The 19,042-nt window shown below is 44.1% G+C and overlaps 1 protein-coding gene across 11 annotated transcripts in view; it reads right to left on the minus strand.

Annotated features, from left to right (window-relative positions):
* Positions 1 to 6: 6 nt before the first annotated feature.
* COL19A1 (collagen type XIX alpha 1 chain) overlaps positions 7 to 19,042 on the minus strand; it is a 402,210-nt gene continuing 383,174 nt past the window's right edge. For 10 of the 11 annotated variants that reach the window (XM_025191070.1, XM_025191112.1, XM_025191107.1 and 7 more), the window contains 3 exons: positions 10,724 to 10,852; positions 757 to 834; positions 7 to 471 (listed from right to left, as the gene is read on the minus strand). In XM_025191070.1, the coding sequence (XP_025046855.1) occupies positions 335 to 471; positions 757 to 834; positions 10,724 to 10,852 (344 nt within the window). In that variant the 3' untranslated portion in view covers positions 7 to 334. Of the gene's footprint in view, positions 472 to 756; positions 835 to 8,646; positions 8,990 to 10,723; positions 10,853 to 19,042 lie in introns of those variants that run through there. The other variant, XM_025191120.1, reaches the window with a different exon arrangement.

The following is a 19,042-nucleotide window of genomic DNA, read 5'->3' on the forward strand; positions in this document are numbered from 1 at the left end:
GCTGTTTTAAGATCAGCAAACTCTAAGAAAATAACTTTCTGTGGAAGAGAAAAGCTCAAGAGAATTATCTAGACCTACTGTCTTCCCTAAACCAAAACAAAAATTAAAAACAGAACACATGGAATGAACTCAGGAAAATAAATCTCATCATTTCTTATCATAACTCTGATATTAAAATTAATATAGTAAAAGGCTTGATGTAAATGCTCTATAAAATGTCTATAAACTATACAGAATAAATTGACAGAAATACAACAAGGATCATGAAAGTTAAAATGATTCATAGAGAGAAATAAGGTAGAAACATGAACCTAAATGTCTCTGAATGAGGTGTTTATTTCCTACTGGCACGTGGTCGAGCCTGAGATACGTGGTAGTAACAATCTGCTGGGTTGCACCTTCCGATTGGCCCCGGAGGCCCCTGTGGACCTGGAACTCCAGGAAGTCCTGGTGGGCCTGACAGATTGATGGCTGATAAAATAAAGATAGTAATTAGCACTGACAATACCCCTGTGCAGATGGTGAACAGCAACACGTGACCAAAAGCCTGCTCCTTCACACCAACTAAACAGCAAGAGGCAGGAGTGCTCAGTCTGACCTCAGATTGAGGGCTGACCTCTAACCTCTGCAAACTGGGAATCACTCAGTGGAAGACCATAGAGTCACCCCGGTGTAAAATTGGAGAGAGAAAATCAGGTGCACGGTGTTCATTTGTTAATTAGTAACAATAGCCAGAGTAAAGCTAGAGATGTTTACCTGAAGGACCAGGGGGACCAGGATTACCCGGGAGTCCAATTCCAGGCTCACCTCTTTCTCCCTTTTGTCCCCGGTAGCCTAGACAGGATAAAGAATAAAAGCACCCTGTTATTACAAACACTGATTGTCTGTCCATCTTATTGACGTTAAATTACCGAATCAAGCCACTGAAGAGATGTCCATCTTTTTTTCTGAGGCTAGTAATACAGCCACTATGTTATTTACCTTCCTTCTTCTAGAACATGGGAAGATTGATACTTATAACTTATAGATCCTTGGACAGCGAGACTGTTATTGTATAAATTGGCAACACCCTCTCCAAAATTTTCTGTTACTTTTGTAAATGCTCTAAAAAAAAAAAAAATGACTTTGTGTCCTACTGCAGGACTGGTCCTAGGGTGAGTGTTATACGGCACCAACCAATAAGTTAGATTTGACAGAAAAAGCAAAAAAACCCTTACTACAATATAGCTAAAGAAAGAAATATGAGGTACAGTAGTCTATTTAACTGACCTCATTCACTACAGTGAGCTCCTTGCTTTTCAACAGAAAAGAGTATCAAAATATAGCCTACAAACCAGACTGCCTGACTACTACCTCATCATCTCTCTCATGCCTTCTGGTCTGTACCCAAACTTGTCAGTTGTATTATATATTTCAGATTGGAAGCTTCCCAGCAGGGATTTCATCATCTTGTGTAATTTTAAAATTGCATACAGATCTCTAGATATAAAAAACCCTATAGTTACTCACTGGTTGCACAGTTCTTCTCAACATTCAGCATGGTATTGTTGGAACTTGTGCATGTTATAAGCTGCAGCAAACAATGCATTATTGTGACTTACGTGACTGCACTTTGTTTACCAAGCAGGCCCAGTAGCTGTGCTTTGCATGTTCATGTGTTTGCAAAGCATAGTTACTGAGCATACTACTACTAATTATGTAACATTACTGTATACTGGACGCATCTACATAAGACCCTATATTGCCGTGGTGAAAAACTACAGAGACGTGGCTTGTTGCTATGGAGATGTAGCATAAATGGGCACTATCCGTGATGCCACTGCCACTGCACTGTAGCAATGAGCTACTGCACAGTACCAGCGGGTACTGTGCAGTCATTTAGTACCAACTGTGCAGCAGGGCACCCACTGAGGACGAGTGGTTGTCATTAGCTGAACTGTATGAAAATTAGATTGTACCCTGATGTTTCTTTGTAAATTATCAATTTGTTCGCATCCGCTAGACAGATTCTGGTTACTCTTAAAACAGAGGGTCCAGGGCAACAATAAAAATTCTTGCTTACAATTTCCCTTATAGTTAAGTAAGTATCCTTTGACTTTTAGAGTAGAATGGGAGATAGCTATATGGGAGATGGATACACTTTTATAAATAACAAAAATCTGACACCTACCATAACACTTGCCTTTCAGAGGGCTTATTGGGAAGTCCTTCATCCTTTTTAATACAAGAATAAAACTGTTTATCTGTCTGTTTATGGGTGTGATACATATTGAGGATTGTTTGCCAACTCCAGGTTCAATTTAGAATTGTAACAGATAAGTTTAATTTTGCTGTGTTTAAGGTGCCAATATATTTTCATTAATTTGTGCAATTCACTGTAATTGCTACACTTTATGAAGATCAACCACATAATCAGGCATGTCAGTGTGCCAGGTAAGAAATTTTCTCTTTGGAATAGCTGTCCACTGAAGAGAGGAAAATTAAAATATAAGGGTTGTGGGTGACTGATCAGCACAGAGTCAGTTGATATCACCTGAGCAATAAGGGACACTAAGTTATATGGCTAAAGTAGTCTTGTCTAGTATAATCTTGCAGCAGTACTATGTGGCAACATAACTTCATGTGACAATTGAAGAAGAAAATGGGATGAGGTATAACTACTGTGGGTTCCAGCTGAGAAATACAGCTGAAACTATACCAACGGAAGGGAACACGAATACATACAAACTTCCTATTAAACCAAGCTCATCATACAGTTCAGCAGAAAACCTATTATCTATTGCAATCATATTGGGTTTCAGAAAAGAGTTGCAAATTGCATCTTATTATCCTCAACATCTCAAAATTCCCTCTCGAATAACAATAAAATTATAGTGAAGTCCAAGAAAAACATAAAACATGCATGCAGAGTGACATGCAGACACCACATGACAGTGATACAGAAACAGGCAGGTATATAAAAAGGAAGCAAGCCATTTAAAAATGCACAGAAAAACCCAAACTTTACATTAGTCATGCATTCTAGTAACTGGGCCTACGAAAGAACTGCATAAGAGTCCATATATAACCCATAAAAACCTGCAAAAGGAAAAGTGAAGAAGTTCATATTGAACAGTGGATCTTAAGGTTGCTCTTTAATTACCAGGATTAATAATATTTATAGTTATGCCAGCTGGTGGTTGGCTGTGGAAATTTTGTGTAATTCATGTAGTTATTACAGTTTATGAAGGTCAACCACATAATCTGGAAACCTATTACATTTCCTATTTATTATATCTCTCTGATTCTTTATCTTACAATAAGTGGTTAGAATACAATTTATAAAAAACCAAGTTACTTATATTTGAATAAAACAGTACTATCGCTAATCGTTTCTGTATTGAATTTCTGCAGTCATGAGGTACAGAAAGAAATTGTATTTAAATCACACTTACACCATTAATTAATTAAAAATTATTGAAATCTAAATCAATCATGGAAAAACAATAATACATATAGCTGTCCATCTGTGCACATTGTATGAATGAGAAAGGTATATACAATGGCTAGCTGTATTTGAATACATATACAAATGAGTATTTTGTACATACTGGCAATGATTCCAAAGTTTAAATGATACCAACATTTAATAAAACATCCTCAGGTAACTTTTCTAAAAATAATGCTTTATTTTCCAGGGCACAAACTATAAGAAAAAACATGCGAGTATAACATTGAGGTATCACTTCAAAACAATCCAGTATTTAACTCTCACAATAAAATAGTTGATTTTTATATGAGGTATATGTTACTCAGAAGTAGGTCCCATGATTACACTTCTGGAAGATAATATTACAGTCTACCTGAGCAAGATTTTAGGTTTATGGTTGCAAACTCATACACAAGACACAGAAGAATATTACCATTTATATAAATAGCATTAGGTTTATTATAATAATTCAGGCACAGCTATGAGGTATAGCTATGATGCTATGTGTATCTGTTTTCATGGTTATAACTCCACTAACAGATGTTTAATTCAAAAAGCTTACAAAGGCAACAATTTTACCAAAGCCTTTTGCTTGTGTTCAGGATATACAATTTGGTTGAAAAATTTACAACAATGAAAAAACTCAGAAGCTTTATGTAAACAACTACCCTATGTGGGCAGTTTCAGTAAACACATTGTAGTATGCAGGAACCAGATATTAAAACAGGAACGTGCTCTTTTCCGACTTGTAAACTTACTGTTCATAGTTAGTTTGAACTATGGGAACAAAGGGATTTCCTGGGTCTTAAACATAATCTGCTTTTTCAAATCTTACTCCATATACTGTCCACAAACAGCCAAACTCGTTTTAGACATGTTTTAATATTCTATTGTATTCATCAAAAATTCTATTTTATATTCTATTGGACCCAACAAAAATCCTAGTCCACTATTCTCTCTGTGGGCATCTACACGTGCACTTTACTGCAGAGTAGGTTAATTAGCTCCACAGTAAAGTATCACCATCTACATGTGTGCTGGTATTAGGGCACTGTAAATTAATTAACTCCACCATTAGATACATTAAATAGTACTGCTGAGGACAGTACTATCTTATGGCAGAGTAAGGAACTGTGCTGAAATCCACATGTAGACAGTGACAGGCGCTGGTGGGGCATGAGGGTGCCAAAGTGCACAGGCTATCTGTTGCCTAGCTAGACGGCTCCGCACTGTTGGCATGCTCATGATCCAGCCAGCCTCTCCGATGCTTGATGTTGCCACCTGGAGCCTGGGGCTGACCCCCGTGATCCCTGCCAGCCTGGGGTTGCTCTGCCACAGCACAAAGTGCTGTTGTCCCAGGTGCATGTGCAGATGCTGTACTTGGAAGCAGTTTTCTCTGGCGCAAGCTGCAGCGGAATTTATCACGCTGCATTAATTGCACTTGTTGATGCACCCCATGTCTCCATAAACAATTTTACTCCAATCAGTTACTTGAATTTATATTGATCTAAAATGTAAAGGGACTCATTTACCATCAATGAAACCAATAGTCAATTGTGTCACTTTCTGATAGTACTGAAAAACTTTGTGCCTGGGGATGGATACTTTTCTCAACTGCCAAGACAAAGGAGTTTGAAGTAAGGGAAGAAACTTGGAGGAACAAATTAAATGTTTTGTCTAAGACCCTAGATAGACAAGTGTAACAGAATTTAGGAAATAAAATAGCCAGCCTGGATCTCCAAACCTTGAATGGAGGCGTTTAAGTATCTTTTGGCTGAGATTCACAACATACAGGATGGGTCAACATAAAAAGCTTTACTGTGAATTAGGCTAATGTAATACATAGTAAGGTGTCACTGTACATGTGTGTAGCAATTACTGCACAGTATATTAGTCTAATGCACCATTTTCCAACTATCTGTAGATACAGGAACTAGAAAAATGGCACAATAACTAATGCACTGTATTGCATGTGTAGATGTTGACCAGGACCAAAATTGTTCCTGGTCAGCCTAGGCAGCAGCGGGCCACAGGTGGTGGGGAGAGCTGTCCTGGGTCCAGTGGATGCTGTCTGACAGCCATGTGGAGATTGGGATCTGTTCCAAGCTCCACGTGGCTGGCAGAGCTGCCTGCCAGCCATGTGGAAAATAGCCCCAGCTGCTGGGCAGCTGCCTGCCAGCCACATGGAGTTTGGAACCTGTCCCGATCTCCACATGATTTGCAGGCAGCTGCCCAACAGCCAGGACACCTCTCCCAGCCACATGGACCACAGATGGGACAGCTGCCCTCCCCTCCCCACCCCCCAAAGCCCTCTACCAGTCTGGGGCTGGCACCCAAGGGAGCCTGGAGCTTTCCCTGGCTGCTGCAGCGGGTAGAGCAGGGCAGGAGCAGCCCTGGATTGAGCTGCTTTTGTCGGGCTTAATTTGCTCCCGATGGGGGCGCACGTGTAGATGTATGCTGGGGAGCGCTTGAATTAGCTTGAATTTTCTGCGCAGAAAATTCAGGTGCATTAACTGCACATATAGACATGCCTACAGCACAGTAAAGATTGAGGATGCATAGGCCAGCCATTAAGGAAGGAGGATGGAGAACAGGGGTGAGTGAAGAATCCTGTCCCTTTCATGAAGTCAGGCAGCATTCATGTGATTCCCTATATCCCTGAGTTAAGTAGCTCTGTTGTTATATGAACCCCTACTGAGGCTTAGTCCTCTAAGGGCACAACCTTATTGAATTGCAAGTAGGTGAGGAGGAAGACCCTGCTTTTGCTTAAGAACTTAGTGGTTAGGGCCCTAACCAGCAGGCTATAGACTAGGCAGAACTGAGGGCATGCTCCACTCCTGCTTTTGAAGCTAGGCTAATGGGCAACCAAAAGCAGCCAGAGTAAGAGCAAGAAAAAGAGTACCTTACTATGTAGCACAGTGGGGAAGGGCACTATCCTGGAAGAAAGATACCCTGACTATTCCTCCCTGCTTCCAACTGTATTTCTATATTTTATGTAATAACTATTTAGTTGAAAATACATGACCAATCCTAAAGCTTAAGATCAGCCTGAAGAATGTTCAGGTCTCTCACTTCCTGGGCAAATCACCTAACCACGATATCACTGGAACACAGGTAGGTCATCCATCCTCCATCATTAAGTGAATTCAGATTCCCTTCATGGTACTTAGATGTAGTGATGACTAGTACGTGAACCCCAAAAGGCCCTAGGCAGGATTCACAGGCTAACATGTACATCTCATTCAAACTAGTGGGAATACAGAAAAACCCAATAGCTATACTATACATAGATTTTCTTAGTGATAAAAGGCATGAATAAAATGAGTCAAATACATTTCTGATCCATGCAGTTATACAAAAGTGAATTTGGATAACAAACCAAAATTTGCTCTAAATTGTACACACACAGTCCCAATTAAATCAAGGAAGTTGTTAGCTCCTGAATTTTATGATAGAATTTGGCTTATTGTATGCAAAATGAATGTTACTGCTGTGATTAACTTGAAAATAAAATTACAAATTAACTGAATATAGATTGTAAGACATTGTTCCTTTAACAGACTGTAGGTAGTAACACAATCAATGAAGTAACAAACACCCTCTCTAAATAAACATTTAAAATCTCATTAGCAATACTGCCTTATAGTATTATAACAGTCCTATATTTTAATTTTTAAAAATTAAAAAAGCATGTAAAAGAAATACTCACACACTATTATACATTGCCTAACTTCTTCACTGCTAAATGGATATTTCAGTTGAGACTTTTTGTTATTCTGGTTACATTACACAGTTCCATTGGAATTACAATGTAATATTATAATTGTTTGTACCTGATACATAGATTCATAGATTCTAGGGTCGGAAGGGACCTCAATAGATCATCGAGTCCGACCCCCTGCATAGGCAGGGAAGAGGGCTGGGGCTAGATGACCCCCGCTAGATGCGTATCTAACCTACTCTTGAACAACCTATCTAACCTCCTCTTGAAGACCCCCAGGGTAGGGGAGAACTCCACCTCCCTTGGGAGCCCATTCCAGACTTTGGCCACTCTAACTGTGAAGTTGTTCCTAATGTCTAGTCTAAATCTGCTCTCTGCTAGCTTGTGGCCATTATTTCTTGTAAAGAAATACATTTGACAGCATTTGAGGTATATAATGGTTAATTTCAATCAAGGATAGCAGGGAATGACTCTTAATAGTTTATGAATCTGTTCCCTCTGGTCTCCTGATTCCTTAAATATGAATGTTTAAAAGAACCTAAAATAAATGCAAAAAACTTGAGCATTATAATATCTAATCACCGGGAGTATCTGTTCTATTCCCAAAACAATGGGAATCCTTTGACCTAGCTGACTTCCTGCCCCTGGGGCAGGGGCTGGACTCAGTGATCTTCTGAGGTTCCTTCCAGCCCTAATGTCTATGAAATCTATGAAATTTATGAACAATGGTGGCACTGTAGACTTTTTAAAATCATACAATAATAATTCAGTGTAGATTACCTGATATATTAGCTCTGCACATAAATGTGAAATGTTTCCCTGTTGAGCCTGGACACGTGAACATATATGGCTGAGATGGTTTAGTCAGGGAAGATCCTGCTTGGAGCAGGGGACTGGAATAGATGACCTTGTGAGGTCCTTTCTAGACCTAGTAGCCTATGAGCCTATGATCCTCTAACATGATACTCTGGTGATCTTAGACATACACGCATGAAACAGATTTCCCTGAAGAGCCTACTACATTAATTTTTTAATGACTGACAGCAAACTGAAATTTGCAAGCATACTTTTCAGTCTGCTTAGTATTTTAAGCTTTGCTTTTTTACTGCCAGCTCACAAGAATGAAATGATCAGACATAGCAGGGAAGGGCATCAAGTGCATGGGTCATGCTAATATGCCTTTGGTTTTGCACTCCTGGTGTAAAAGGAAGGTAGGCCAAACTATTGGCTTTCTTTACTTCCTTTTTTATGCATCAGAGATGGATAAGCCTCCTACTTACGTCTTGCTATTTTATATATTGAAAGAGGGTGTTGTTCTGAGCGTAAAATATGTGGAAATATTGTGTAAATGGGATACAACTATTATTTGAAAATAAAGCAAGAAAAAGAAGCTTCATTTTCCCTATAAGTATAGCTATAATCTTCCCTTCTTGAAACCAGCTAATTGAAAGCAATTCCTGTTACAATTTGCTAATTGACACTCTCCTCCAAATACACCCTAACTGAACAATCTGACACTGTTATTGAAGTTGATTATTTACAGCAATCTGCATATTTAGATAATTAACAAGTAAGTGTTGTAAAGCTCTAATCCCTTTCATTGTTTTCCTTGATTCTTTATTCTTGTTTGTTCTTCTTATTTTGAGCTCATCACATTTTTCAAGCTTCAGTCAAGGGTTTGTTGTTATCGGTGTTAATAGCCTTTATTCTTCTTATAGCTTTAGGTTCCACACATCTTCAGCTTTCATTTCATGTTCTTCATTCCAGTCTGACTTGCCCTGACTCCAGAGCAGACCAAACTAACAAAAGATAATAATTAAGAACTACCTATACATATAGGCTAGGGGCAGATATTCAAAAAGCCTGAGCCTGAATTGATTTAATCTTTGCAGGTTAGTCTAACCTGGCTAGGCTGAACCAGTCTGTAATCGTACAGACATCCCCTCTTGGCTGAAGAAATGAAGGCACATGCTTGCAGTGGCTCAGGCTAGAAATTGGGGGGCACTAGACCAGCCCTCCCTTGCCTTCCATAGTGCTGAGCTGAGGGGGGGCATGGCCAGGCCCTGGCACGACACTCTGATTAGGGATGGGTTCCCCCCCTTCATTGCTCCTCACCAGCCCAGCAGGGAGTTGATAACAGAGCATTTAGCACCCCATCAAAACAAAACACAAGCCTCTCTCATTAGTTCAAGCTTTTCTTAAACAACTTTTCCCAAGGAAGGGACAGAGGGACCAGCTGACTTGTTGATTAGCTCCAAAAAGCCCTAAGCAAACATTGTCCTGTCTGCCTTACACAGACACCTCTCAATACTAGCTAGCATACCACATGCTGCCTATTATCCGTGCTGTGGGAGAGGGGAGTGGGGAATCCCTGCTTGAGCAGGGAGTGGTGGGGGAGGAGGGAGAAGGCACAGGGAAGCCAGGCAGATAGTGCTGTGCCTGCCATCTCTGCTGGAGCTCCAGCCAGGGAGCAGGGAGAAGGGGCCAGCACATCTCTCTGGAGCAGAGAGCCCTGCCCAGGGCTGCAATGCATCTGGGATGCTGAGGGAACTCTGGTTTAAGTTAAACCAGGAAGGGATCTGGGACAGACTTTGCATAAACTGGCTTGACCCAAATCAGCTAAAGCTGATACTACATTCAACCAGATTTATCTCAAACCGGTTTCAGCCATTTTCAAACTGTTTTAGGCGCACTGAACTTCTGTTCTGTTACAGGTTTAAACCAATTTCTGATCACTTAAACCACTTTATGTGTAATGTCTGTCTCTAGCCATACTGTAAATTATGTAACTACTTCCCATATAACTCTATTTTATATTTTTTCTTATTATTGTTCTATCCCTTTTCTAGTAATCCCTCACACTAATAATATCTAGACTGAGGATTTCTAGACCTGAATGAGCTCAAATGTCATGAAGTTACATTTATAGCAGAGGTCAGTGCAGCAGAGGCCCAAATTATTTTGGAAAACCACAATATGCAAATAACAATTTTAGATACAGCAAAAATCCAATTATGTGAAATTGTTTTGTGAAAAAAAATTATTTCACTACAATAATATAACCAGTTCATCTTCACTGCTTTTATGTTATTTTATTTGCATTCATCCCTTCTCATCAGGGTTGCCTCTGGATCAGAACTCAAATAATTGCTCCTTAGAAGAAAACTGCATGGCTGTAGACTTGGATCAAACATATAAGTAGCTTTGACAGGGTATCAGCCTGGTTTCTATATTTTATGGAATTGTTTTGGGAAAAAATAACTACTAGAGCAAGTTTAGGTAAGCTCTCTGTCAGTAGACAAAGTGTGTCATTTATTAGAATAAAATGCATTGATTAGGAGTTTTTAATAAATAAGAACACACATTTATTATGGGTTAATATGTAGATCTAGTCTGGAAAAACATAATTATGGTTTTAAAAGTTAATTATTAGGAAGCTATATGAATGGTTCTGTCTAACTTAACCATCATTAGCAAGTGTATGAAAAATCGAAGTTACAGTTCATGTATGAACAATTTATTGTTAACCTTACCTTGAGGCCCAGGCTCTCCTGGTGGTCCTGGTAGCCCATCCTTTCCTGGTGGACCTGGCTTTCCATGAGCTTGGGAAGCTAGCATTGCAGCTGGCAGTTTGAGCTGAGATAGAAGCTGAGCCATCCTCTCTTCATTAAGAAAGGACACAGAAAAGAGAAAGTGTAAAAGATTTAGTAGAACCACATATATAAATGACCCAAAGCCCCAGCCTCAGCTTCTGGACTCATTCAAAACATCTTACCAGAAAAAATGTCATTTGATCCTTTAAAAAATGAACACCATAATTTTTCAAAGTGCTCCTGTAAGTATAGAGCAACTTCAATTCCAACTGACTTCAATGGCAGGAGTGCTTATACCTTGTTCAACTGAACGCCTAATGAATAAGTGCTAAACCTACAATTTCTCGGCAGATTGTTTTTTATATTAACATCCTCCCACCATTCAAGTGACCTGTGTCTCCTAGTCACAGAAATATGAATATAGAAGAGATAGTGTTTAATATACCTTTGTAACTTCATTTAATTGCAAAAATAGAGTTTTACATGCGAGGGACTTAAAATTTCCATCCACTGTCCCTCTGCTTAGGGGTGAACTATTCCCTCTAGCTCATGTTCTAGGGTCTGAAAGCTCCTTAAGGGTCTACAATGTTGGTTCTGGGCATGCACAGAACAACCCTAGTCTGAGCAAATTGTTGCCCAGTGCTTGTCTAAACTCAGCAGGGATTCAGACACTTCCCAAAGGCCTCCAGTCCAGTAGGTGTCTTCAGGGTAAGGCTAACATATTGGTAAGGTGTTTTGTCTCATTAAATGTATTTGTATTTGCGTTCTTTTTAATACACAGCTGTCACAGAGGAGGAGGAGGATGTGGTGCTGTTCATGCTGTTGCCAGTGAGCCAACCTTGTATATAACAGACTAGTAGTTACAATTCTCACTCAGAAAGCAGACTTCCTTGGTTAAATGTCCTCCTCAGCCTGAGGGGACTGAACCCCACACTCTCATTTCTTAGGAGAATGCCCTAACCCAGGCTACAGGCTAGGCTGGATAGGGTCCTCCACCTGCTGAAGTATGTCTCTTGCCCAGCAAGCAGCACCAGACAAGATAGTGGAGGGAAACAGGGAGAGAAAGAGAGGGAACATGACTCTAGCATAAGGGTTAGAACATTGCCTTAGGAGAGAGGGGGTGCATCTACACGTGCTAATAATGCAACACAATAAATCCCAAGGCATTTCAGGATGGAGCCAACTGCTCCCAGACATGGCCATGGCATCTACATGTGAGCCCAGGACTGCAGCAATTTGAAGCTGGGGCAGAGCAGTCCTGGGCTGGCAGGGGGCTTGGGAGGTCAGCCCTGGGATCCAGCATCGGGTGGCAGAGGGGCTGACAGGAGCTGGGTTGTGGCCCACAAGCTGGTTGGGCTGACTGGGCACAATTTGCTCCCAATTGTCACTGTCTACATGTGTGTTTTATCGCACTTAATGATTCCACCATAAAACAGTACTGTCCCTGACAGCAGTATCTTAAGGTGGAGTTAATTACTTACTACACCCTAATACTGGCACATGTGTAGATGGTGATGTTCTACTGTGGAGCTAATTAGCTGCAGTAAAGGACACATGTAAATGGACACAGGAAGTCCTAGGTTCTTGCCCCTACTCACAGAATCATTCTTTCTCTCTCTCTTTTTTTCTTAATGGCCACTGACAGGGGTGTTTGCTCAGTGCTCTGAAACCTTCTCCCTGTTTTGTGAGCCTTTCTCCTTTTCTTGTTTTGGTTTTCCTCCCCTAGACAGTTTGACCCATTTCCCACTGTAGTCCCCCACTTTTCATTACTTTTCCCTGCCTTTTTCCCCCTTTGCTAAGTCCTTTCTCCTGCAGTCACCCTCTTCCCCTCTCCTCCCCCTCCCTCAGGTTGTTTTTTGTTTCCTCTCCCTCTCCCTACAGCTACTCTTCTGTTTATAGTTTTCCCTTCCCTTGAACATTGCTTACCTTTCTCCTCTCCCCTGGGGTTAGTACATTTGTTTCCAGCTTCTTTGTTCCCTGCCTACAGAGGGCTGCCCACCCCCCACCCTTTGGTTCTTTGCAGCATATAGGACATGTTTGCAACCTATGAGTGCCCCCACAGCAGCAGCACACTCCTCCACTCCCACGGAGGGAGGGCATGAAGCCAGAGACCAAAGCTCCAGTCCAGAGGGGCTGAAACCCCAGCAGTTAACTGCTGAGTGCTGCCTTCAGCCATTCTAGCAAAAAAAAGAAGCTGGCCACAGTGAAGCCTCTTGCGGCTGTGCCTGAGCGTGGCTTATCCATCTCTGGTGTGGCACCCCCATTGGGTGGTGGGGAAGGCCCTTCCTCCCAGTCACTCCCCATTTCATTTGAGTCAGCTAGCTCTGTGGCGGTGGACCCAGCCCCCTCTTCTCCTCCCCGTCTCAGGGGAGGATTTGGTCCCTCCTGCTGGGAAGGACAAGTCCAAGAAAAAAGGGGTCTTCTAAAAAGGCCTTGTTATCCCCTCAAGACCTCCCCACCACTTCAAGGGGAGCTGAGGTTAGTGAGCAGGGCCCCCATCCCCTCTGCCTGCCTCCTCGGCATCTCCCCCAGACCCTGTAGTACTCAGGAGTGACCTGGGGGTAGGGGAAGTGGTGGTGGAGTCCAGTGGCCCTCCCCCCATCTCTTAGCTCTTTCAGGATGACAAGATTGATATGGAGGTTGGACCCTCTGGGAGCCACAAGTGTCTCCAGGAGCAAGAGTGCCTGGCCCATGACAGCACCCCACCCAAGAGACCAGGGACTGATGTCCCCCACCAGGCCCTCTTGGAGGATGCTGCTCCCACAGAGCCTGATGCTGAGGATCCTGGTGAGGGGACAAGTACCTGACGTGTACAGCTCTTCCACCTTGGGGTCAGATTTTGATTCTGCCTCTGAGGACAAGTTAAGAGAAGTCTTGCCTGAGGAGGTGGTATCCTCCAATTCAGCTAAGGTACCCCTCTCAATAAGGAGCGTCCCCACCCCAAAGGCGGAACCTGTTCCTGCTTCCAAAGAACCTCCCTGCATTGGTTACTCAATTGAAAGTCTTATTGAGTTTCTTGAACAGACAAAGCACCACCAGAGGATTGCACAGCATATACATAAATGGCTCCCAGAACCTGAGCCATTTGTGGTGTTTGCTAAGGCTGTTGAAGCAGCACTGCACTCCACTGCAGCGATATAGTTTTTGCCTGAGCAAGCTTGCGGGCAATGTTGGGCACTTGTTGTGAGCAGTTATGGCTGACAAGCTGTAGAAATAACAATTGAAAATAACAACCTGTTATTTTCCCTGTCCTGCATGCTTGCTCTTCTCTGTTCTTCCTCTCTGTTCCATTGGCTTTGCCTGTCCCCCTTTTCTACACCTTTTACACATGGCTGCCAGAACCTTTGGTTCACTCAATGCCAATGGCTGCAGAGACCCTGTGAAGCAGATGGCACTCTTTGATTTCCTGCACCAGAAAAAGCTGGATGTCACCTTTCTGCAAGAAACTCATATTGATGGAGCTAGTCAAGCCAACTGGCATGCTTCCTGGAGGGGCCATATGTTGCTGAGCCATGGCACCTCTCAGTGCAGGAGTCGCAATACTCATCACCGCAGCTGACTCCTGACTTGGCAGTAACCCAAGAGGTCATCCCTGGCCACCTGCTAACTGCATGTATCATGTTATCACAACATCACCTCCTCCTAATTAACATCTTTGCGCCCACTGCCAGGTGAGAATGGGCAGACTTCTTTGAGACCCTGGCTGACTTTTTGAGGACTGCAGCTGATGGTGATGATCTTCTCCTGGGTGGGGACTTTAATTGCACGGTTGATGAACAGCATGCCCAGAATGGGCCAGAACCCCATCCGTTCTCAGCCCAGCGGTTGCAGACAGCTTTGGAGGCAGGGGACCTTGTGGATGTCTGGCACCATTTCCACACTGATGCAAGGCAGTACACTTGGATAAAGGCAACCGCTGGTGGGATTGCTATAGCATGCCTTCACTGCTTGTACATCGCCAAGCATTGCCTGCCAGTCCTACATGGCAGCTGCATTATTCCATCTGGACTCTCAGATCATAGTCTTATTTGCCATAAGCTGGGTCTCCTTGGCAGAGCACGTTCCTGGGCATCCTACTGGTGTTTAACACCAGCTTGCTGCAAGATGCTCACTTCTGTGAATACTTTGCCTATTTCTGGTGGATATGGGAGACTGCAAGAACCACCTTCTCCTCCTGGAAGCAACGGTGGCATGTGAGGAAGGCACACATCAGAGCTTTCTGCCAGCAATACACACACCTGGCAACAAGCGAGCCCTGCCACCATGTCCAGGGGTTGGAGGAGAATGTAGCAAAGCTTGAAGAGGCCCTGCATGATGCTGGTGGAGACAAAGGACTACTTGAGAGCCTTAAGATTCAGAAGAAGCACCTGTGGGAGCTGGTGGAGGACACAGCCCAAGGTGCGAGGATTCATGCCTGCTGCCAAGAGCCCTGACCCAGTTCTTTTTCAACTTGGAAAAGTGACAGGCCCTGCAGAGCATCCTTGACCATCTGAAGACTCTAGCCAGCTGGATACTCATGGATTTTGTTAAAATCTGGCATCACGCTGTACCCTTCTATCAAGACCTGCTTGCAGAGGCTACCAAAGACAGAGGACCTTGGCTGCATTAAGAACTGGTGGCCAGTATCCCTTCTGTGTGGCGACTACAAGATTCTGGCCAAAGCTTTAGCCAATTGACTGTGTACTGTCATAGCCTTAGTCATCGGTCCTGAACAGAGCTACTGTGTGCTGGGCAGGACCTCCCAGGACAATCTGTTCCTGCTTCATGACCTGGTTACAGCTGCGTACCTCTTTGGACTGAACATCAGGCATGTCTACTTGGACCAGGAGAAAGCCCTTGATAGAGTTAACCACAACTACCCTTTTCAGACCCAAGAGGCCTTTGGCTTCAGACCGGTCCTCACCTCTGCTCTCTGGGTACTGTACCGAGACATCTCCAATTATATGAAAGTGAACAGCATGCTCTGTGCTCCATTCCTGAGTCACAAGGGCATCTGTGAGGGCTGCCCCCTCTTGGAAATTCTGTACACTCTGGCCATTAAGCTCATGCTTCATGTGCTGCAACAGCGCTTGACTGGCCTCGTTCTTCCATTGACCTCTGGTTTGGTTGGCAGCCTGCTGGCTAGGCTGATGGTGTATGCAGACAATGTGACCATTCTCCTCAGCACCCAGGATGATGTCCAGTCACTGGTGGACTGTCAGTGTGCTTATGAATGTGCTTCCTCAGCTCACATTAACTGGACTAAGAGCAACACCCTATTCCTTGGTGCATGGACCAATCATCCCCCCCAGACCTGCCCAGGGGTCTTGCCTGGAAGCACCAGGGCCTTAAAGCTCTGGGAGTATTCCTCAGCCCATCAGTCTTCCCATCCTGGAATTGGGAAGCCCTCAGCGAGGAGGTGGAAGTGCACCTGCAGCAGTGGTACTGGTGCTTGCCCAACCTCTCCTACCATGGGCGGGTCCTCATTGTGAACAATTTGGCAGCCACAACATTATGGTACCAGTGTGCCATGTTGGAGCCCCCTGCTGGATTTACTCGAACAGCTTTAAAGACTGCTGGTGGACTATTTCTGGGATGGACTACATTGGCTCCCCCAAGCTGGTCTCTATCTGTCTACGGCTGAGGGAAGCCAGGGCTTGGTTGACCTGGCAAGTAGAGTGGCTGCTTTCTGCTTGCAGGCTCTCCAGAGACTCCAGTGCAGGCTCTCCAGATACTCCTTTATTTTGAAGACCGCCCTCCCTGGCAGCAGCTGGCCAGCGTGTTTCTGCACCACGTGGAGAACCTCGGGTTTGACCAATAACTCTTTCTCCTGGATCCTGCCCTCCTGGACTGGGGCACCTTCCTTCCCTTCTACCACAGCCTGGCATGGTCCTGGCAGGTTGCGTTCTACCTCCAACCTTGGACCAGACATCTGCAATTTCCACAGTTGCTGTAGAAGCCACTTGTCTACAACCCAGCCCTGCAGCACAGGCTGTTGAGCCTCGGGTCTGATAGCCTCGCTGACTCTCTTATCCAGTCACGTACAGTCTGGCTAGGCCACCTTCTTGATATGGCCCAGTTGGACTGGCTGTCAGCTGAGGCTCTGGCTGCCCGGTTAAGCATGCATTCAGTCCACTGCACCACCTGTCTCTTAGGGAATGTGCAGGCCACCCTCCCAGCGGAGGCAGCGGCTGCCATCAAGGGTTATCTCCGAGTGCGGCGGGACATCCCTGCCAGAGATGTCTCCAGAGAGCCCTTTCCACCACTGCCCATTGTCCTGGTTGTGGATAACAATCTGGGCTGTGGGCCTGGCACCTTATTGACTCTTTCTGTGCCTCCTGACAGCGATGCTGGGATTTGTTTTGATGTGTTCCCCCAGAAAGCCCTGTACACATGGGTGTTTTGTGTCTGCCATGCTTGCGTCCTTGCTACTTGATCTGACATGACGTGGAGGCAGCACTTAGTGGCACTGGCATTTGCACCAGTTTGCCCTGTGTGGCACATGCTTTATAAGCTACCCATTGTCAAATGGACTGGCTACCTCCAGTGGTAGTTTCTGCATGGGATACTGGCCACCAGCACTCTCGTCTGCCATATGAACCCAACTGCATCAGCGGCCTGTCCTTTTTGCCAAGGGAAGGTAGAAGAGGTTTTATTCCATGCCTTCCTTGGATGCCCCTGGCTGCTGCTGCTCTTTGCTGCTCTTGGCATTTTGTTTGAGATACTAGACTTGGACATCTCGGAGACAACCTATTTGTTTTATTTCCCATTCAGGGCAGCAGCGGGGGGTGTCATCTGCTTGGCCAAATTTTTGCTTGGTCAGGCTAAGATGGCCATCCTCAAGAGCTGCAGGAACTGGCTCGCTGGGACCAGCTCTGATGATGCCCTGAGACTCTTTCAGTTCTTGGTTTGGGTATGCCTGACACTGGAATTTGAACCTGCAGTCCTCCAGTGGGCAGTACCCACCATCCAGGCACATTGGACCATCCAGGGGTTGATCTGCAGCGTTGAGGACATCTGTTTAGTTCTCATACTGCGATACTGTTTGCCTCTTCCCAGGTTAACGGCAGGGGTCTGAGCAGACTGTTGTTGGACTAGCTGTTTTTGTTTTTTTAGACTCTGAGGGCAGAGCCTGCAGGCCACAGCCCTAGGCTCTGTCTGTTATACCTGGGCCCATGAGTGGGCAGTGTTTTATTACTTTATTGGGTTGTTACTCCCTTTTCCTCTTAATAAACCTTTATAAAAAGTCTTTCTTTCTTTCGTTCTTTTGTTCTTTCTTTCATCCAGTCATTGGATAATTAACATTAAAAAAAAAACAATCATGAAAGCAGGGACCACAAACCAGGACTCCCCCATCTGAATGCTCTAACAGGAGGCTAAAGAATCAGGCTCCTTTTTTCTTATTCTCCTTCTGGTCTTGTGAATTTGGAATTCCTTTCTGCATGGTGCCACAGCTTCAAGAAGAAGGGAAAAGACTACATCCTTCCAGAATAGCTTACTGACTGGTTGTTATGGCATACACAAGGAGGTAGCTCTGAATGTCCTTGGGCTGAGGTGGGAATGGAACCCATCTTTTCCAATTCCTGGGTGGTGCATTAACTACCAGCCTTAAATACACATGGTGGACTGCACTACTCCTTCCTCCAGATATATTTTTTATTAAGGAAAGAGCCCTGCTCAGTTCTTTGAAAGATTAGAGTAGTAGGGAGGTAGAGGGAGAGTAGTACACATGCTGGAGGGTAGGGCTAGGATTCAGAGTGACCTAGACAAATTGGAGGACTGGGCCAAAAGGAATCTCATGAGGTTCAACAAGGACTAGTGCAAAGTCCAGCACTTACGACAAAAGAATCCCATGTACTGCTACAGCCTGAGGTCTGACTGGCTAATCAGCAGCTCTGCAGAAAAGGACCTGGGGGATACAGTGGACAGTAAGCTGAATATGAGCCAGCAGTGTGCTCTTGTGGCTAAGAAAGCTAACAGCATCCTGGGCTGCATTGGTAGGAGTGTTGCCAGTAGGTCAAGGGAAGTGATGTACCCCTCTAGAGATTCAGCACTGATGAGGCCATATCTGGGGTACTGTGTTCAGTTTCGGGGCCCCCATGACAGTAAGGATGTGAACCAATTGGAGAGACTCCAGCGGAGGGTGACAAAAATGGTGAGGGGACTGGGGGACATGACTTACGAGAAAAGACTGAGGGAACTGGACTTATTTAGTTTAGAGACGAGGAGACTGAGAGGGCATTTAATAGCAGCCTTCAACTACCTGAAAGGGGGCTCAAA

This window comes from Alligator sinensis, unplaced genomic scaffold (assembly GCF_000455745.1).
Source record: "Alligator sinensis unplaced genomic scaffold, ASM45574v1 scaffold499_1, whole genome shotgun sequence".
In the NCBI taxonomy this organism is placed as follows: domain Eukaryota; kingdom Metazoa; phylum Chordata; order Crocodylia; family Alligatoridae; genus Alligator; species Alligator sinensis.